We start from the raw sequence: 18,301 nt of genomic DNA, 5'->3' as shown, positions 1-18,301 counted from the left end.
TTTCATATTATCAGATGTTGAGAAGAAATGCCTGAATTTAGTTGAGGACAGGGGAAGAGGGTTGGAAGCTAGCTCACAGTTAGATGAGCATTTCCGGAGTCAAAATAAGTGGACAAAGGATGAAATAGAACATCAGTTAGCTGGAAACTTAGCTGCCTTAGCTCTAGATTGGGAACACAAAGAAAGATTGTGCATCTGGATGGAAAGACCTGAGATTGATAATGTGTTTGTGGGAAAGAGTGAATGAGAGCACACTTTTGAAGTTCGAAGGAACTATGGGCCAGATTTAGAAGAAAGTGGTGGATCAGCTTGAATGCGCCACATTTCTTGTGCCCCCACTCTGCCCTAATGACACCATGTATGCACCATATTTACAATACGAAGCACCATGACACACGTTAGGACAATAGAGTCTGAATTGTTGGCGCTATTGTGGTACTTTGCAGGATTAAGTTAATTATGGCGCTAATCCTGCAAAGTAAAGAAAGGACCATTGAAAGTAAAGGGTGCACATGTTAGTGCCTGCTTTGATTAGGTATTAAACATGATGCAAAAATTTGCACAGTGAAATGTTGTAAATTTCACTGTGCCATTTGTACAGGCCTCCCTGCAGGGGAACACCTCCCCTTGCATACATTATGCCTGCTGCAGGCACAATGTGGCGCAACGGATTGCAAGGTGGCGCAATGCAAGCATTGCACCACTTTGTAAATATGGCAAAGAAGAATGGCTTCCTTAACGCCACATTAGCGTAAAATATGATGCTAGTGTGGCGCTAAGAGGCACTAGGGCCTTGTAAATTTGGCCCTATACGTTGTATTTGGATGGAGAGGACGCTGCTATTGCTACAGTTTATTTTGTTGGTGGAAAACATGCTTACTGTAGATTGCCAAAAGGATAGTATGGAACGTCTTACTTGGGGATTGTTTTTTGAAAAAATAATCATGTGGAGCATTTTGACTATCCTGTTTGGACTCAAGGTTCTAGATCTAAATGAGGCGTGAGTGCAGGAGAAGTGGTCGGAGACATTTTTGGTGCTTTAATCCCATCTGTGGGAGTGATTTTGAATGATTTGAAGATTGGAAGGCTGTCTACTACAGTGGATAAACTAGTGACTAGTACCGCTGGTGTGTTACTGGTCATAAACTCTGAGATGATAACGATCAGATCAATGGTTTTACAAAATCGTCTTGCATTAGACGTGTTGCTCGCAAAAGAGGACGGAGTCTGTTGGATGTTTAAGTTCCAACAATGTTGGAACTTTATTCTGGATAAAGGTAAGGATTTGCAGAAGTATATCCAGAGTATTTCAGGGTTGACAAAAGAAATGAAAAAAGATGAAAGCAACTGGTGCATGGGAAGCGATTGGAAATTGATTTTCTGCTATAGGCAGATGGTTTGGAAATTTGGGAAGTGGAATTGTAAGGTTTGTGTTGACACCATTGTTGATTATTTCCATAGTGGGAACATTTCTGTTCAATGGATACAAAATGTTCCAAGGAATGAGGATTCAGCAAAGGTTAAAAAAAAAAAGAGGGCAGAGGTTGATTTGGAAGATAGTCAGTATGAATACTATTACATGAAACATTTGGAAGAATCCAGACGCACGCTGATCAATATGACCAGGCTTTATAGAGTCTCATTCAAGAATGAAGTGGGTTTGTGATGACTGTATATGTCATCAGAAGGAGGGTTGAAGGAGCATAACCTGGCTGAGTCATTGTGTTTCCTAAAACGGTAAGAAGAAGGGGTGGTTATTTTTCTTTTTGTAATGTGAAAAACGAAATGTTAAACGGCATCTACTGAAATATATTAGTAAAAGTGCACAATGAAAGTTAACATTTATTTAAGCTATATTTATCTTTGTTTGCAAGAATGTCAATATTATAGTATTTTAGAACTGTTAATATTTATAATTATTTTATACTCAACAAATTAAACATTTAAATATATTTGAACTAAAAGTATATTTGGGCTCATTTTAGTTGGTCGAGTAAAGGCCACATTCTTTTTGTATGTTCCAATCTTCAACGTGCAAGCTTGTATTTCCAAAGCTGCAGGTGGTGAAGTTAACAAGGAGCTTGTTGAACACGAGAGATAAGAGGGTCTGAGAGAACGCTACTGCATGAAAGGAGTATCCTGGCATTGGCAGCTACAGCTTTTGAGATTCCTGAATGTGAGTGTGTATCAAGGTCGGGAGTCAAAGGCTTTGGAAGACTAAGGCCCATATTTATATTATTTTAGCGCCGCATTTCCGTCATTTTTTGACGCAGAAACGACGCAAACCTGCAAAATACAATTGTATTTTGTAAGTTTGCGCCGTTTTTGAGTCAAAAAGCAGCGCAAATGCGGCGCTAAAAAAGTATAAATATGGGCCTAAATTATTAATTATAACTGCCTTGCAGTTTTGTTTTTCAAATTAGAGTTTTTGTCATGATGTCATCACACCTGGAAAAAACAAGATTGAAGAGTAGTTTAGCTGTTGAAAGATTCAGACTCTCTCTCCCCCTTGATCAGAGCAGACCTTTTTGAGGTACAGACCTCATACATTCTATGTGGCTTTATGCCAACGCACCTCCCTTAGAAAGAACCTTTTACTGGAGTTCTGTTTGCTAACCTATGTCAGATATTCCTTTACTAGTAGAATAGTTTAGGAGCTAGATTCAATGGTTAGGCAAGAGAACTTAATTTTGGAGTCCAGACATCAAGTACTTTTCCTGATTTTCTGCACTGTTGCTATTGAAGCTTTGACATTAGATGTTGCTTCGATTTAATATTGTGTGATGCCTTAATTCTCCATTGGTAAATTTTGTATCTCTGTACTGTGGTTCTGAGACTCACTTATGTAACTTTGGCTTCAGATCTGTAATAGACCTGTTTAAACGTTAATTTCAACTCTGAGGTTTAATGTATGACTATTGAGGTGCACTGTAATTGATTTGAATGATTGGGTAAAATGATCTCTTCACCCCTCGGAACAGAGAAGAAAAGATTAATTTGATCCCAGATGATATTACTTTCCTGCACCCATTGCTATTCCTACTGCCAGGACAGGAGTGTACAGTCAGTTTTTACTGAAGCAGTGTAATTTAGAGCTCCACCCCTTTACATGCAATCTATATTCTCAACCTGCATTTAACTGCATTATTATGTGTGCATTTTATTAATCGAAAGAGGTAAATGACTATTTTTACTTTAATGAGAGCCACATGTATATCTAGCTTAATTATTATCAATATATTCACATTACATAGAAAATGTATTTCTTCCTTAAATGTAACCAATGTATTTAACTATGCTAACTGTAACAGTTTGCAAGCCATTTTAAATCTAACGCTAGCCTAACTTGTAACCAGGCTCATGTTGAACCCGTTGTATGTTCATAAATGTTTTTGCAAGTTTTTGGTTCATTTCCCTCTGCAGGTGTCTTATCATTGCATTTGTTAGCTAGACTAGGCTTATTGTTTCCTGTATTATACTGATAGGTAGCCGCAACCTAGTGAGAAGTTGGCGTCGGACATGGAGGTTGAGATGGTGGGAGAGGAGCCTCCTGTACTAGGCAGATCAGACAGATATGACATCCAGGGCCCCACAGATGGATACCACTTTGTCCAGCTCCGGGAAATAAAAGAGTTTATCTGCTCTCAGAGAACAACCATTCCTGATGGGTTTGCTTGATGGGAACTGATATTGAGAGTCTTCTGAGAGTTTATTTCCTGCTTTAATAAAGTGTTCATTAGTATAGTTGAGCAGGCCTTGTCCTCACTTTGCTGAGAGAAGACTTCTTCTCTACTCTGCTGATTTCCCCGCCCAGAGTGTTGAGCTTCAAACTTGAACACTTGCACTTCTCCCCTTAACCTTAAACGTGGTTCATCTGATGCTGACACTTCCTTCCTCATAGAAATCCCCTTGCCACTTTTGATGCTTTATTTAGTATAGAGATGCTCTTTTATGAAACACTTATCTACAACTTTTTCCTCATGACATACACATTCTGACTGCTTGATCATTTTAATACGTATGCTTTGATGATACATTTACCATACTTTTGCTACCCAGTTTGGCTTGTGATCTGAGTAATTTGTGAATAAAACCCTTATGATTTAGACATTACCCTCTTTGTTTGACTGTAATTTAAATTACTTGCTGCTGAGAGATCCGTTCTTACTCTTCAAGTCAACAATCCAAGGTCCATTCGACCAGTGAAGCATTTTCTTTGACGACTTCACTAAGATTTGAGGATCTGTGCTCTGTCATTACAATAATCATCAACTGTGGCTCCCACTTTCAGAACTCACCTGATTATACAGCACTGGTCCTTATTGTTGCGTTGCATATTGAAATAACAGTTGTCTGCTATGGCAAAGATGTGCGGTGGCATTTCCCCAATCTTCTTATTGGTGTACAGCCGAATCTGGTCTGGGGTATAGATTGGCAGGAGCTGATAGGGGTTCACTGCAACCAAGATAGAGCCAGTGTATGTCTGCAAGAGAGATCAATGGAAATGTGAAGTGCACGTGTTTACAGCTTGGGCTCATGAGTACAATTGTGCTTCATTCGCCACGGGGTTAGCACCAAACAGTACCTGTTGCTATCACTGTGGCTGTAAAAGAAATTCCTTACGCTCATCCACCAAAACATAGTCATACTATGCAATTAAACTGTCTAAATGTTTAATGGGTACCATAACTTTGAAAAATGACTAATGGACTCATATGTTCACAGCCAACTATTTACCTTGCTGATCCTCAGCCGCAAAAACAAGGTAGAGATTATAACTGCAAACGATCATCCACTAGGTACAGAAATGCATTGTGGGTGTCATCACTCTTATCAGCTGATTTAAAAAATGCTGACCAAACAAACAGTACTGAGTCAGCTGTGAAAATACTTATAATCCAACAGCAATAACTTTATATCTTCAGGGAATTCATGAAACAATAGTGTATATCTCGACAACTACAAAACAGTTTAACAAACAGTACACAGAATTTTATAATGAAATATGGAAGGGTGCAATGGGATGGAGTAGACTTTCATTGTGTGTATGTCATGCTGCAGGTACCATGCTTGCGACCATTTGTCAAAGCAGGGTGTGCCACAGCCCGTCAGGCAAAGCGGAAATGTTTGATGCTTTGTCACAGGGAAGAAAAGGATGGGAGATGTTCAAATACTTGTAGATGTACTGCTTGCACATGCCATGGAAGACTACTTCTTGTGATAGTGCTAATGATGAAATGGCTCAATGAAGAACATCACCATAACTTGAAAACAAATGCCATGATAAATCTGAAAAGGTGTTGTACTTACCCGCCCACCACAGTTAGTCTTAGGGTGACAGGCAGAAGGAAATTGGGAGAATACATGTTGTGTTACTAAATATTCCACTAACTCTTTCAATTATATGAAGAATTTGAACCATTTCAGACTGACAAGTTTTATAAAAACCTAAAATTCCAGTCTATCTAGGCAAACAACCCAATGCACAGCTCGATTGCCCATAGCTCAAGCCTGGTGGGCATTTGAGCTGTGCTCCGGGTTTTTTCTTAGAAATCCTAGAGCAGGCCTCGAAAAATCATAGGTAAAACAACAGTAATATACACACGGTTCCAAAACATAAAAAAGATTCTCTTGAAAAGACGGTATACCAGAAAAAGCAATTTGTTTTAGAGCAAGAGCCCTCACTCACCAGCCGGTGACATGCTTCATCATTGCTCTAAAACAAATTGCTTTTTCTGGTATAACGTCTTTTCAAGAGAACCTTTTTTATGTTTTGGAACCGTGTGTATATTACTGTTGTTTTACCTATACTTGGGAGACCTACACACGGGACCAGGAGTGCCTCTCTCTTTTTCCTCCGAACCTCCCTTTTTGCCCCCCCGCTGTGATTGTTTCTCGAAAAATCATAAACATTTTACTAGACCTGCAGGTCGAGTACCTTGAATAATCTATTTGCCCATAACTGTATTGTACTTGATCTATAAACCGGTCTCAAATTGTGTGATCTTAGGCAAATATTTTGGTTTACAGAGTTACCTTCTTTTTCATTGTCACATCAGTATACCTTCAAATATGTGACCTCAGCATTTCTGCTGTACAAGAAACGTATTTGTTTGAATAAATAGACTACATGATTGCTCCATGTCTAAAAAGAATGTAGCCCACATATATAGGGGACACATGATCCATTACTTGTCTCTTAGTTTACTAATAGCATTGCTACCAGGACAGGAGTGTTTCTAGGATTATGTGTAAACACTCACTTTTAATAAATATATTACTAAGGCATGAAGTGGTCTCATACTGTCATTTACAGACAGAAATTTCCAAGAAATGTCCAAAAACGTTCCCACTAACTTGCAGCTTCACTGATAAAACTATATAATGTATTTACAATCAGTGAAAATAGGGTTTCAGAAAACATATTTATTCTGTGCACATCACCAAGTACAGTGTTCTGATTTGTTTTCATCCTATTAAAATATTTTTTTCATCACACAGAAGTACAAACAATGGGCTTTTACAAATACTGAAATATATTTTGAAATGCTTGTACAGTTGACTTAGCTATTTAAATGTTATATGTTAGGAAGAACCTGACAAAATCCTGGATCTCTGCAGTCAGAAGGAAAATTAATTGCAAGACAAGCTGACTTTTGACCTCTGACTCTGAATACAGAGTACATGTGAGGAGAGCACTAAAGGCTCTTTATTGCTCCTTAAGTTTCTGACTGAACAGAACACCTGTTCTTTGTCAACTCACCAGAAGGGGCAAGTAGGCCCTAAAAATTGCTCGACCTGATAAAATGTGACTCAGCATAGTGAGTGGGTGAGTGGGCGAGTAGCTTTTTCAAGGCCTGTAACTGTTTGTTCACAATCTAGTGAGGCTAAGGCTGGAAACCTCTCCCAGTAGCATATCAAGAGCAATAATGGATGTTCCAATTAAACCAAAAGTTTGGAAGAAAATAGTTGTGTTTTAGACAGGCAAATTGGTATTTAAAGAGGCAGCTCAATTACTGGACCTCTAAATAAGGGCACAATTGTAACACTGATAGATACCCTATTTCTTTTTTGATGAGAAATGGGATATCGATCACAGCTCATCTGTCATAATCATCAGAGCTGTATTCATTTTGTGAATATTAAAACAATATTACGTTTTCAACACACTTTTATACCAACTACTTGTGCCATCTTATTGTCAATGTGGTCAACAGCTTTCAAGAACAAGCACACATTCAAGCAATCATTGTATCAACAGAAGATCAACTCTAAGGAAACCATATGGATTAAATATTTATGAACACAGCTGACTCACGAAGCACGTCCAAGCATTTGTGTCACATGTATAAAGAAATATTGATTGCTGGTGCGAGGTGAAACGTTGTTTTCTTTTATACTGCAATAGCTGTAGTGACACAAACTAAATAACAACTTTATGCCCTATCACTGAAGGTGTAATAGAAAGTCAAATGGGACAACATAAATTAAACATCTATAAAAGACAGATTACAGCATTAATTTCCAGAAATCAAACAACTGTTATATAAATGTAGTTGTGTGTTATATAAACTCTCCAGTGTAGAAAGTGGTCTATACTGCAGTTCCTGGAAATGGCAGACACTACAAACATAACTTGGTTTTATAAATTTTGATCAAACATATCTTCCACATTATGCACAGGGAGTAAACCACTATATCAATTGATAATGTCTACATTTAGAGACAGAACAAGCGCACTCAAACTCTCCGGTTCTCTTTAAGAGTGGCCAGTTAAAATTCACATTATTTCAATGCCTTTGAAGTACCATTATCAAGAGTGATGGTAAATCTGAGGGTGGTGAAATAGCGGGATTACAACTGTTTGGGGAATAACATGCAGGAATCAGTGTTTCTCTGTTGATCCTCATGTTTTCCCCATCAGTTTCACATTGAGGGCCTGATTCACAAACACAGTCGTGAAGGAGGCTCCACAGTCTTGGTGGAGGCTCTGCAGTTGTGTCAGGATCTCTGCAATGAGAAACTGCAGTACAGAGAACTCACTACGTGTGCGGAGATCCCACCATGAATGTGGAGGCCCTCAGCGAATTGGGTTCTAAACTTTCAGTGCTTTCAGCATCTGGAATTTCTGTGTGGAAAAAGTGAAACTTATAATTTCAATGGTCTCAGTAGCTCCAGTTACCTGCTCCATTGGAATTTATAGGCAGCGTATAATGAGGACCTTAGAGTGTTAAAGAAAGCTATAGCTGTTTCTGCATATTTACAGACGTGGTACAACAAATTTAATTCTGTGATCAAGATAGTTTCTAGTCATGGTGGATTTATATCTATAATATATAACGAAGGGCAGACTACACCAATTGCTTACAGGTCACGTGTATTCAATAGCAGAGGAGCATTTTGCTATAGTGAAGAACATTTTTGTTGCAGTACATCATGCAATCGTTAATAGTGAGACATTGCACAGGAAAGTCTCATCACTACCAACTCTGGTTGCAACAAACACAGCTAGCATTCCTAATTTCAGAGCAATACATGTCACAGGGGTGCAAAATTCTTCACGACAGATAAGTTTAGATACCCAGTTTGAGTATGAGACTTAACTGTATAAATCGATGGACTAAGTGTTCCACTTCCAGCTTTACAGAAACCAAACTCTTCAGTTCTACCTTTAATTGTGTTCAAGGTTATAATGACGATTTAATCCATTGGGAATCTAATTGTTACAATGATTTAAGAGGGAAAACTATAAGAGCAAAATAGCTCTGAGCACCGACTGCTGCATTCAAAAGGCAGCTTTCCTTGGTGGACAGGCTGCACATGCTGGTCCACCAGATTAATACAATCCACTCCAAAGTAAATTCCACTGATGATTGAAACATGAAACTGGCTATATAAATATCCAAAACAGCAATAGTTAGTCACAAATTAAAACTAACCTGAAACAATCTCAGTGATAGAGCATTCACACAATAAGACAACCCTGCCTCCAGGCGTTCCGGTGAGGTAGAATTACTTACTGGGACAAGATGCACTCCCAATGGTAAAATCTACAAGGCACTTCCCTTGTATACAAAGACAGCTGGAATACAGAACACCTTTTTTGAAAATCTAACTACCCAATAAGACTTAAACTTAAATTATTCAATAAACAGTGTCAGTTTGAGTTCAGGTTCACTAACCTTGGGTCAGTAGTTATAAACAAGACCTGACAAAATATTTCAATTCCAAATTGCATCCTAATCCATGCAAAAAAATTATCCTATCATTTAACCTGAACATGCCTCTTGGTCTACAAAATTGCAAATTACATTCCAGTTGAGAGACTGCCCATTCGGTATGCAGCTCAAAATGCGACTGATTCCATTCTTTTTTAACATTCAGCACATGGAAACCAGCAAGAAATCCTATACAATCTATGAAATTTAGACATGGTCGTCTTGGTTTTCATATTTTATTAAATGTCTTGCTTTTTATTTGTCTTTAAATCACCATCTTACTCAACAGAGCTATATAAATTCTCTGCTGTTTCTTGTTTATGTGTTTTGAGCCTTTGACCAAATCATGCTGAGTCCTGACTGAAGTGATTCATTTCTGACATAGGTATCTAGGTGTGTGTATCTCTCTCTCTCTCTCTCTATATATATATATATATATATATATGTATATATATATATATATATATATAGAAATATATATATAAATATTTATATTACCTATTACCTAGTTGCAGTCGCCACTAGGTAGTTATAGTTAAGACCTAGTTTCTATAGAAAGCATTTTTTGCTCACTTCAATGTCTCTCTGGAAAGATTTGGGGTGATCTGTCAAGGGGGGCCGAAAAAAAGGGGGGGGTCCCAAAACACTTTTTCCCCATGCATTTTTCCATAGAGATTTTGAACAGGAATAGCGCCTGAACCACTGGACGGAATTACGCCAAATTTGTCCGAAAAGTAGCTCTTGGTCCAGAAAGCACCCTTTTTGGGGTAAATCCATTCAGTAGTTTTTGAGAAATTAAAAAACAACAAATTTGTATATTTAGGGATGCCAAGGCTCTGCAAAACCTCTTGTTTGTCAAACAGCTCTCACTTGCTGGAAACTGAGGTTTCCTCTGTCTCCCAGACAGAGGAAACTATTGCTCTCACAGAGAGGGAGCTGCATGTTAGGCAGCTCGCCCTTTGTGACAGAAATGCTGGCTCTTGCAGGAGGTGGAGAGCCAGCTGAGATCGTGGGGGCCTTCTGTCTCCCCCTGTGGTCCCCAACCATTTTGACTGGGTGCCCTGAGTGTCACCCAGATGGCATGGCTGGGCCCCAGAGGATGGGGTCCCCAGGGTCAAGATCGACCTGTGGAGGGGGACAACACGGCCCCACCACATCCCCACAAAAATTATATGTTTGGGCCAGGGCCCAGGGGATGGGATTCCCAGGGCCGAAATCAGCCTGGAGAGGGGGTACGCATGGACATGCAGCCAACTCCCACTGCACAAGCACAAAGGCCGTGCGGAACGTGGGGTGAGGTGGTTAAGGTTGGATTAATGTATAAAAATGAAAATTACTTTACGTTTAAAAACAACAGAAATTCACTGAAAAAAACAAAGGTCACAGGGACGTTATAGTTAGGCAACAGAATTAGAAAAAACATAGAAATTCACTTAAAAAACACAGGTTACAGCGACATTATACTTATGCTTACATTTTAAACATAAAAAAACCATAGAAATTCACCTGTTATAGTTATAGTTATCTCAAGTAACTATGGGGGTCATTATGACTGCAGCGGTAGGTGGTAATGTGGCGGTAGTACCGCCAAAAGGCTGACGGTACATACCGCCACATTATGACATTAGCGGGTTTGCTGCAGCTAACCCGACAATTTACCATTCCTACCAGCATGGCAGTAGCAGCCACCAGGCCGGAATAACAATCTCCAGTCCGGCAGCCGCTATTGTACCGCCGGCGGTATTTTGAGCCTGTCTACCGCCATGGTTTTCGTGGCATTGACTACGAAATAGTCCTTCCCTGTCACTGGTAGGAGGCTCAACCACCCCCCCAAACACTCCCCAGATGCCCCCTCCTCCATCCAGGCTTCCCCTTCTGATTCCCCACCTCCCCATACACGCACACACTCACAGACAAGCACCACGCATACACCCACTCACTCACACTGGCAGACACACATTCATTCATGCATACATCCATTCATTCTCACACACATGCATACACACATTCACACTGACATGCAGACACGCATTCACATTTCCATTTTTACACACATTCACACAAATGCATACACCCAAGCAAACAACACTACACACACAGACGCAGTCACGGACACACTCACACACACACACACACACACAACACCCCCCGCCTGTCAGAAGCCCAACTTGCCTGCATCCAGGTGGTCTTCCGGCAGGGAACGGGACGGGGCGCTGCTACCGCCAGCAGAACACCGCCAGGCCATATTATGTGTCATGATACGGCTGGCGGCGATCTACTGGCATGGCGGTGCTGGTGGTAGCAGTGCCACCTTACCACCATCCGCCAGTATGGCCACAGCTGGATTTGCGCCCTTCTTGTGGCGGAGGTCCGGCTGTGGTCATAATCTGGCGAACGGATGGTAGCCGCGGTGATGGCCTTTTAGCGGCCATCACCGCGGCGGTAGGTGGATTATACTGCTAGTGTCTTAATGTGGGCCTATATCTTGTGCCCTAAGGTAACTACAATATAACTCGCACCCTCGCCATGCACTGCTAATTACCCCACAAATTATGGCACTCATGTCTTCTTTGATAACATCATTGATAATATCAATGTAATATTTGCAGTAACATTTTTGATGAAAAAACTGACGGGCGCAAGTTATAGTTACTTGAGATAACTCTAAGAATAACAGGTGAATTTCTACGGTTTGTACTTTTAAAATACACAGCACCTGGATACCTTCATGGGTGATTAGCCACGCCATGGAAATCCAAGTATTATTATATATACATATATATTCAGCATTTATAGTTATAGTTATCTCAAGTAAATATAACTCATGCCCTAAGGTACCTATAACTCATGCCCCCGCCATGCACAGTTTTCTCATCAATACTTTCACCGCAAATGTTGCAGTGATACTATCAATGATGTCATAGAAGATGTCACAAGTGAGGTAATATGTGCAGTAATTAGCAAGGGCATAAGTTATAGTTACTTTAGGACATAAAGTTATATTTACTTGAGATAACTATAGCTGCTGAATTTCTATGGTTTTGTTTGTAAAATCTGAACCAACTATAACGTCCCAGTAACCTTTGTTTTTTGTCAATGCATTTCAACTGCTCTTCATGCTATTTCCTAACTATAACGTCATTGTAAGCTTTCATTTTTTAGTGAATTTCACTGTTTTTTTAATATAAATTGTGCTATAATGTTTTTGTGGGTCTGTGTGCAGGTGTGTGAGTGGATGTATGGTTGTGTAACTGAGTGTGTGAGTGGTTTGTGAGTGTGTAAGTGGGTGTGTGGGTGTCTGAGTGGGTGTGGGAGTGTGTGAGTGGCTGTGTGGGTCTTTGAGTGGGTGTGCGAGTGGTTTGGTGGGTCTGTGAATGGGTGTGTTAGTGGCTGTATGAGTGTGTGAGTTGGTGTGTGAGTAGTTGTGTAGGTATGTAAGTGGGTGTGTGAGTGAGTAGGTGTTTGGGTCTGTTTGTGGGTGTATGTGTTTTTTAATTGGGGTCTGGGTCTACCACAGAGCTGACTAGAGGCTGCACTGAGCGCCCAAGTGATCCGCAGTTCCTTGTGTGCTCACTCAAAAAAATACATTTTCTGGTTCCTCATAGACACATCTATCAGTCCCAAGGAGTCAGGGCACCTCTACCGTGACCCCTTCTATCACTTTTTAATTGTATTTTCCTCCTTGGGAACCGAGTCCTAATGCACAAAATGGCAGCTTCAACCTTCTTCTCATGTTGCCGCCAGCCAATCATGGCATTGCTGTTGGCACGCGGATCTGTGGATTCACATTGGTGAATCCACAGTGGATCTGCGTTTCTAGATATATATAAATCTTCTTACTTTAATAACTCAAAAACAAAAAAGCACTCTTTTTGGACCAAGATCTAGCTTTCTGCCAAATTTGATGTAATTCTGTTCAGCGGTTTGGGCTGTAGTCGTATCTGAAACCCTGTTGGAAATTGCATGGGGAAAACATGCTTTGGACCCCCCCCCTTTCTTTCAACCCCTGTCTGACACATCACCCTAAACCATTTCAGACTGCAGCCGAAATGACTGGCAAACTAGTTTGGAAAATGTCATGAAGATTCGTCAAACAGCGCCAAAGTTATTACCAACGCGAAAAGCGCTATTCCTATGGAACCTATGTCCTAACTATAACTACCTACTGGTGAAATCCAGTAGGTAATTTATATATCAGCAACATTTGCAAAATTGATATGAGAAAAACACTTTTTAGTGCCTCAGAGATTGCGATGAACAATTATGCCCATATTTATACTTCTTTAGCACCGCATTTGCGTCATTTTTTGACGCAAAAGCGGTGCAAACTTACAAAATTCAATTGTATTTTGTAAGTTTGCGCCGCTTTTGCATCAAAAAGCGGCACAAATGTGCCACAAAAAAAGTTTAAATATGGGCCTTAGTGTACTCAATAAAATAACTCTTCTAATTTTACCTTGTTGCACATATTTAACTCTCTACATCCTAGTATCGGTTAAATACCATAAGTTAAAACAAATGCTCATAAAGAATGCTGTGGCAAAAACCATACATACAGATGCACATCCTATTGCATGGTATTTTTTACCATTGTTGGGGAGGGGTTGGAGGGAGGGGCATCATAACCCCTTCAAGGCTTTGCCTTTTGTGTGTCATGGCCCCTCCCCACACTCAACAATAGCAATATACAGCATACTACACTCTGCACGCACACACGCATACACACAGCGCTCCCTGAAGGTGGCAACTAATATTATTTTTAAACATTAGTGTAGGCTTTAAAATGTAACATTATTAAACACCATTACATTAGAAAATCAGACAGTTATATTAAATACCTGTATTATGTGTACCAACTGTTGTATCTTATTTAACCAAGGTACTTTTTCAAATTTAGAAATTAGGCCCATATTAATTCTTTTTTAGCGACCCATTTGCAGCATTTTTTTACGCAAAACTGGCGCAATCTTATAAAATACAATTATATTTCGTAAGTTTGTGCCGCTTCGCGTAAATAAATGACGCAAATGCTGCGCTAAAAAAGTATAAATATGGGCCTTAGTGTTTGTGTCTCTGACTTTGAAACTGCACACTCTGCTGTTTGCACCAGTTCACACTTTTGTTTGCTATCAGGGCTATATTATCAAAAGTGACCAGCAGTGCAACAGGTGTGGGCATCTTATTTTATTTTTTCACCCCTTATGGCACTTTGGCACTACAAAACGGTCAGCAGCTGCTTACACGGCCCCCTTATGTAAAACAGATGCCCTTATTTGTACTTTTTTAGCACCCCATTTGCGTCATTTTTGTACGCAAAAGTGGGGCAAACTTACAAAATACAATTATATTTTGTAAGTTGCCGCCGCTTTTGCGTCAATAAATGACGGTAATGCGACGCAAAAAAAGTATAAATGAGGGCCAGAGTGCGCCATCACTACATGTGCGGCAGCGGAACCTCAAAGAGGTGCTCCCTCATTCGCATGTGGATGGGGACCATGCAATTAAGGAAACACATTCCATTTGCACCAACTTGTATTACTAATGTGGGTTAGAGACAAAGGAGCTGTTGGGGGATACATTGCCTATGTGCCACACTGCATAGGTACACACTCAGTGCACCCCCAGACCCTCCAGAGGGTGCCCCCTAAAAGGAGGTCCAATGGAACCCCCGAGATATCTCCCTGCAGGAAGGTGCAGTCACTCATGTCACCCATCTGCATGGTGATATCGCTCATCCTTTGAACTGAAGGCCTCATGGCTGCCTGCACTGTGAAAGGTGGACTGGTAGCTTTAAACAGTCGGCCAGGCACAAGCGTGCGCCTGCGCAGGGGGAAGCGCATATGTTGCGATAGGGCGCACAGTTCTGGTCAGCCAGTGGCGCACCGGAGCAGCCCAGGGCAGTGCACCATATTGATAATATGGGCCCTGGTTAATGGTATCTACTAAACAGCTCTGGTCACATAGCCTTTGGAAAAAAAAATGACTTCATTTGTTCAACAGCAGACCTGTTCTACTTTTGTACCTGCAGTGATAAGAGCCAAAACATCACATACATGTCTCATGGGGCCATTCAAGATGGATAGGCTTTGCAGGTTAAGGTTTTGTGTACTGCTCACAAGGCTTTCGACTCCAACAGTCCTCCTGTCAATAATGCCTTGATGTCCCAGATGCTACCTCGATTGCAACTGCAACCATCAAAGTGTCGAATGTTAAGGCTCCTTGAGTTCCCTTGAGCCGGGCGGGAGGCAGACACTTCTAGGTGCAGACCTCTGCCAGATGACATGAAATACCTGTTCAGTTATCTACAGTGTCTAGGCACATGACATTCTATAAACATCTCAATGCCTTGGGGCTGGATTACAAAAGCATTTAGGAGTACAGGGATGTATTACAGGAGTTCTCTTTTACATACTCCTGCATGCCTTACTGAATCCGCCCCAAAACCTCCAACTCCCTCCAAGTGAGAGCGCTCAGTGGGCAAAGCCCTTTCTGTTTCTCCTAATTGTATACGACTATTCCCTGAATAGGCTTTTTAAGCCTTTTCAGGGCCAGTTCACAAAAGCATTTAAGAGTCTGTATAATACTATTACAGGAGTACTGCATTATCTACTCAAAAATGCCTTTGTGAATACAGTGCTTAATTTGAGCTTGTTATTTCCGGTGCTGGGCACCGGCACTTATTTTTGAGGGCTGGCGCTTAATTCTTTACCTCAAGCATTTACTGTGAACAAAAGACACATATGGGAAAGACGGAGGAAGGGAAAAACGAAAAAGCGTCACAATGGGAGAAAGCAGAAAGCTGCAAGAGTGAGCCAAAGTGGCAGGGAGTGGCTGTAAATGGATTGAAGAGGCCCGAGATGGCTTCAGGATTACGCTGCCTCACTATTCCGTAATCGCACATTTAATTGCAGCAGCTTAAGAAGAGGACTTTGGGCACAGGCACGTTTTTATTTACAAATTAAGCACTGGAATAGACCCCCTTCTATTCAAAGTTTAACCCACTCCATTCTGTTCAGCAGTTCAATCTATGCACCAGGACAACATAGATGATAATAGTCTACTCTAAAAACTACTCAAACTTAATAACTCGAATACTCACCATAGAGAGCTCGGGCGCTTTCATTCATTCACCCTATGGTACCCTCGGTTCCCATTAAAGTACTGGATCAAAGTGAGCATGTGGTACAGTGCACCCATGCTCAGGGATCCATATTCCCTCTTAAGAGTTTGAAAGAGATGGATATTTTTCCATCATTACCTGCTCTGATCAAGGCCTCAGGCCTGGACAGCTCCTGTTGTGACAATCTTTTCCTGTATGTCTTTGCACTCTGTTAGCACTAAAGGCATGCTCCACCGTGCCTTAACAACTCAAAGACCCACACTAACCACTGCCAGGGCACTGATCTCTAGCGCTTTGCAGTGAAGATGGCAACTTTACCCAATATTTCTTTGCTTCACGCTTGACCATGTTGAATGAACCATCTTTGTACTTAGTGCTGGCCGTAGAATTAACGTACTTTAAAGTTTTTTGTTTGGTTAGTAAAAAATTACACAATCATCAAAGTAACAACACATTTTCCTGCAAGATATCTGACACAGATAGTAAATGGCCCTAACAATTATACAAAATAAGAAAGTTTAATAAAATGTCAAACTATATTAATCATTATGAATTGAATAAATCCCTTAAAATATTAATCGACAGGGCAATAAAAATAGCTAGTGCACTTTCTGCAAGAGTAATTCGCACATGTCCATAAGTGAATATCCCCAAAAAGAGCTTCATGCATCTATAACTGCTCTTGTTTCCCACTGAAGCACACAAATGTTTCCCCTAGCTCACTTTCACTGTCCACAGAACTATTATCAAGCAATTCAAGGATTCACTATTGGAATGCATGCAATGTTCGATACAGCTGCTTACGTTAATGTACTTACATAGATAAGATGATCCCGATAGCGAATGAGCAAATTCCGCAAAATTCCAGCCTCATTCAGGTCACCAAGGCGGATCATGTCCTCTACCCCATGAATTGAGGTTGGATGCATAGGCTTGATATGATTGGCATTGGCAGGGGAAATCCAGTGTTCCTGTAAAAAAAATCTTAATATAAAGTATCCTTCAGGAAATTAAGAACTCAGAGCAAGCGTAGTGCGGAGCCTCGAGATTTCTTTGGCTAGCCTTCCACATTTATGAACTATTTTTGCAAACAAATTGTCCATCTTTATTTTATTTCCCTTGAACTCCCAATGGGGTCAGCGTTTTAGTTGGTGGTGGCAGATTCCCAAGTGATAAGTGATCCATCAATTGCTTGGCTATTGCCTAAGATACTGTGAGGAACATTAGCTCCAAGTACTCACACTTTAAAAAATATTTTCATATATAATCTTATTGCTTGCCTTCATCAATTTCAATCTGCATGTGTAATCCTAACTGTTTACATCATTGTGTTTTGGAATATCCACTTATTCGGGTTTTTTTCTGTTTCGTTACACATATGGTACACAGTCCACAAGTATTCAGATATTCTCATGCACATTTGCTTATAGTGAGAGGCAGCAGCCCCACCCCCACGAAATAGTCAAGTAGACTCATGTGTCCTGCTCAGGATCACTTACAAAAGTTGTACCATATTCTATCTAGTATTCCGCAATAGGGGGCATATTTATGAGCGGTTTGCACCATGCTTGCACGTGGTTTTGAATTGCTTACCAAAAATGGAGTAAGCCAAGGCTGCACAAATCGCTGTGCTGCCTTGCTCTGCACAAGGAAGGTGATCCATAGTTGTTGCGTGGGTGTTCCCACGCAATTCCCATGGTTCTTGACACATTTCCAGATTTTCCAAACCTGGTAAACCTGGGAACGTGCCAAAAAGATACACCTACCCAGGGGAGGCGTAACAAGGAAAAATTAATTTTATTTCTCCTTGTTTTTTTCCTCCTTGTTTTTCCTCTTTCTAAGTGTGCTGCATTCTGCGCACACATAGAAAGAGAAAAACTCCTCCCAGGATTGTTTCTTTGCAGGAAGGTGCCCCTTCCTGCAAAGAAACAATCCTGCATGCAACGCAGACACCCTTGACCCA

The 18,301-nt window shown here is 40.6% G+C and overlaps 1 protein-coding gene across 1 annotated transcript in view; it reads right to left on the bottom strand.

Annotated features, from left to right (window-relative positions):
- MYO7A (myosin VIIA) overlaps positions 1-18,301 on the bottom strand; it is a 434,990-nt gene that overhangs the window by 368,062 nt on the left and 48,627 nt on the right. Inside the window, exons 3-4 of the mRNA XM_069203910.1 lie at positions 17,157-17,309; positions 4,299-4,483 (exon numbers count right to left, since the gene is read on the bottom strand). Coding sequence (XP_069060011.1) covers positions 4,299-4,483; positions 17,157-17,309 — 338 coding nt within the window. The remainder of the gene's footprint in view (positions 1-4,298; positions 4,484-17,156; positions 17,310-18,301) is intronic.

This window comes from Pleurodeles waltl, chromosome 8 (genome assembly GCF_031143425.1).
Source record: "Pleurodeles waltl isolate 20211129_DDA chromosome 8, aPleWal1.hap1.20221129, whole genome shotgun sequence".
Taxonomy (NCBI): Eukaryota; Metazoa; Chordata; class Amphibia; order Caudata; family Salamandridae; genus Pleurodeles; species Pleurodeles waltl.
Note: the sequence above shows the minus strand (reverse complement) of the source record. Positions and strands in the feature narration are given on the sequence as shown.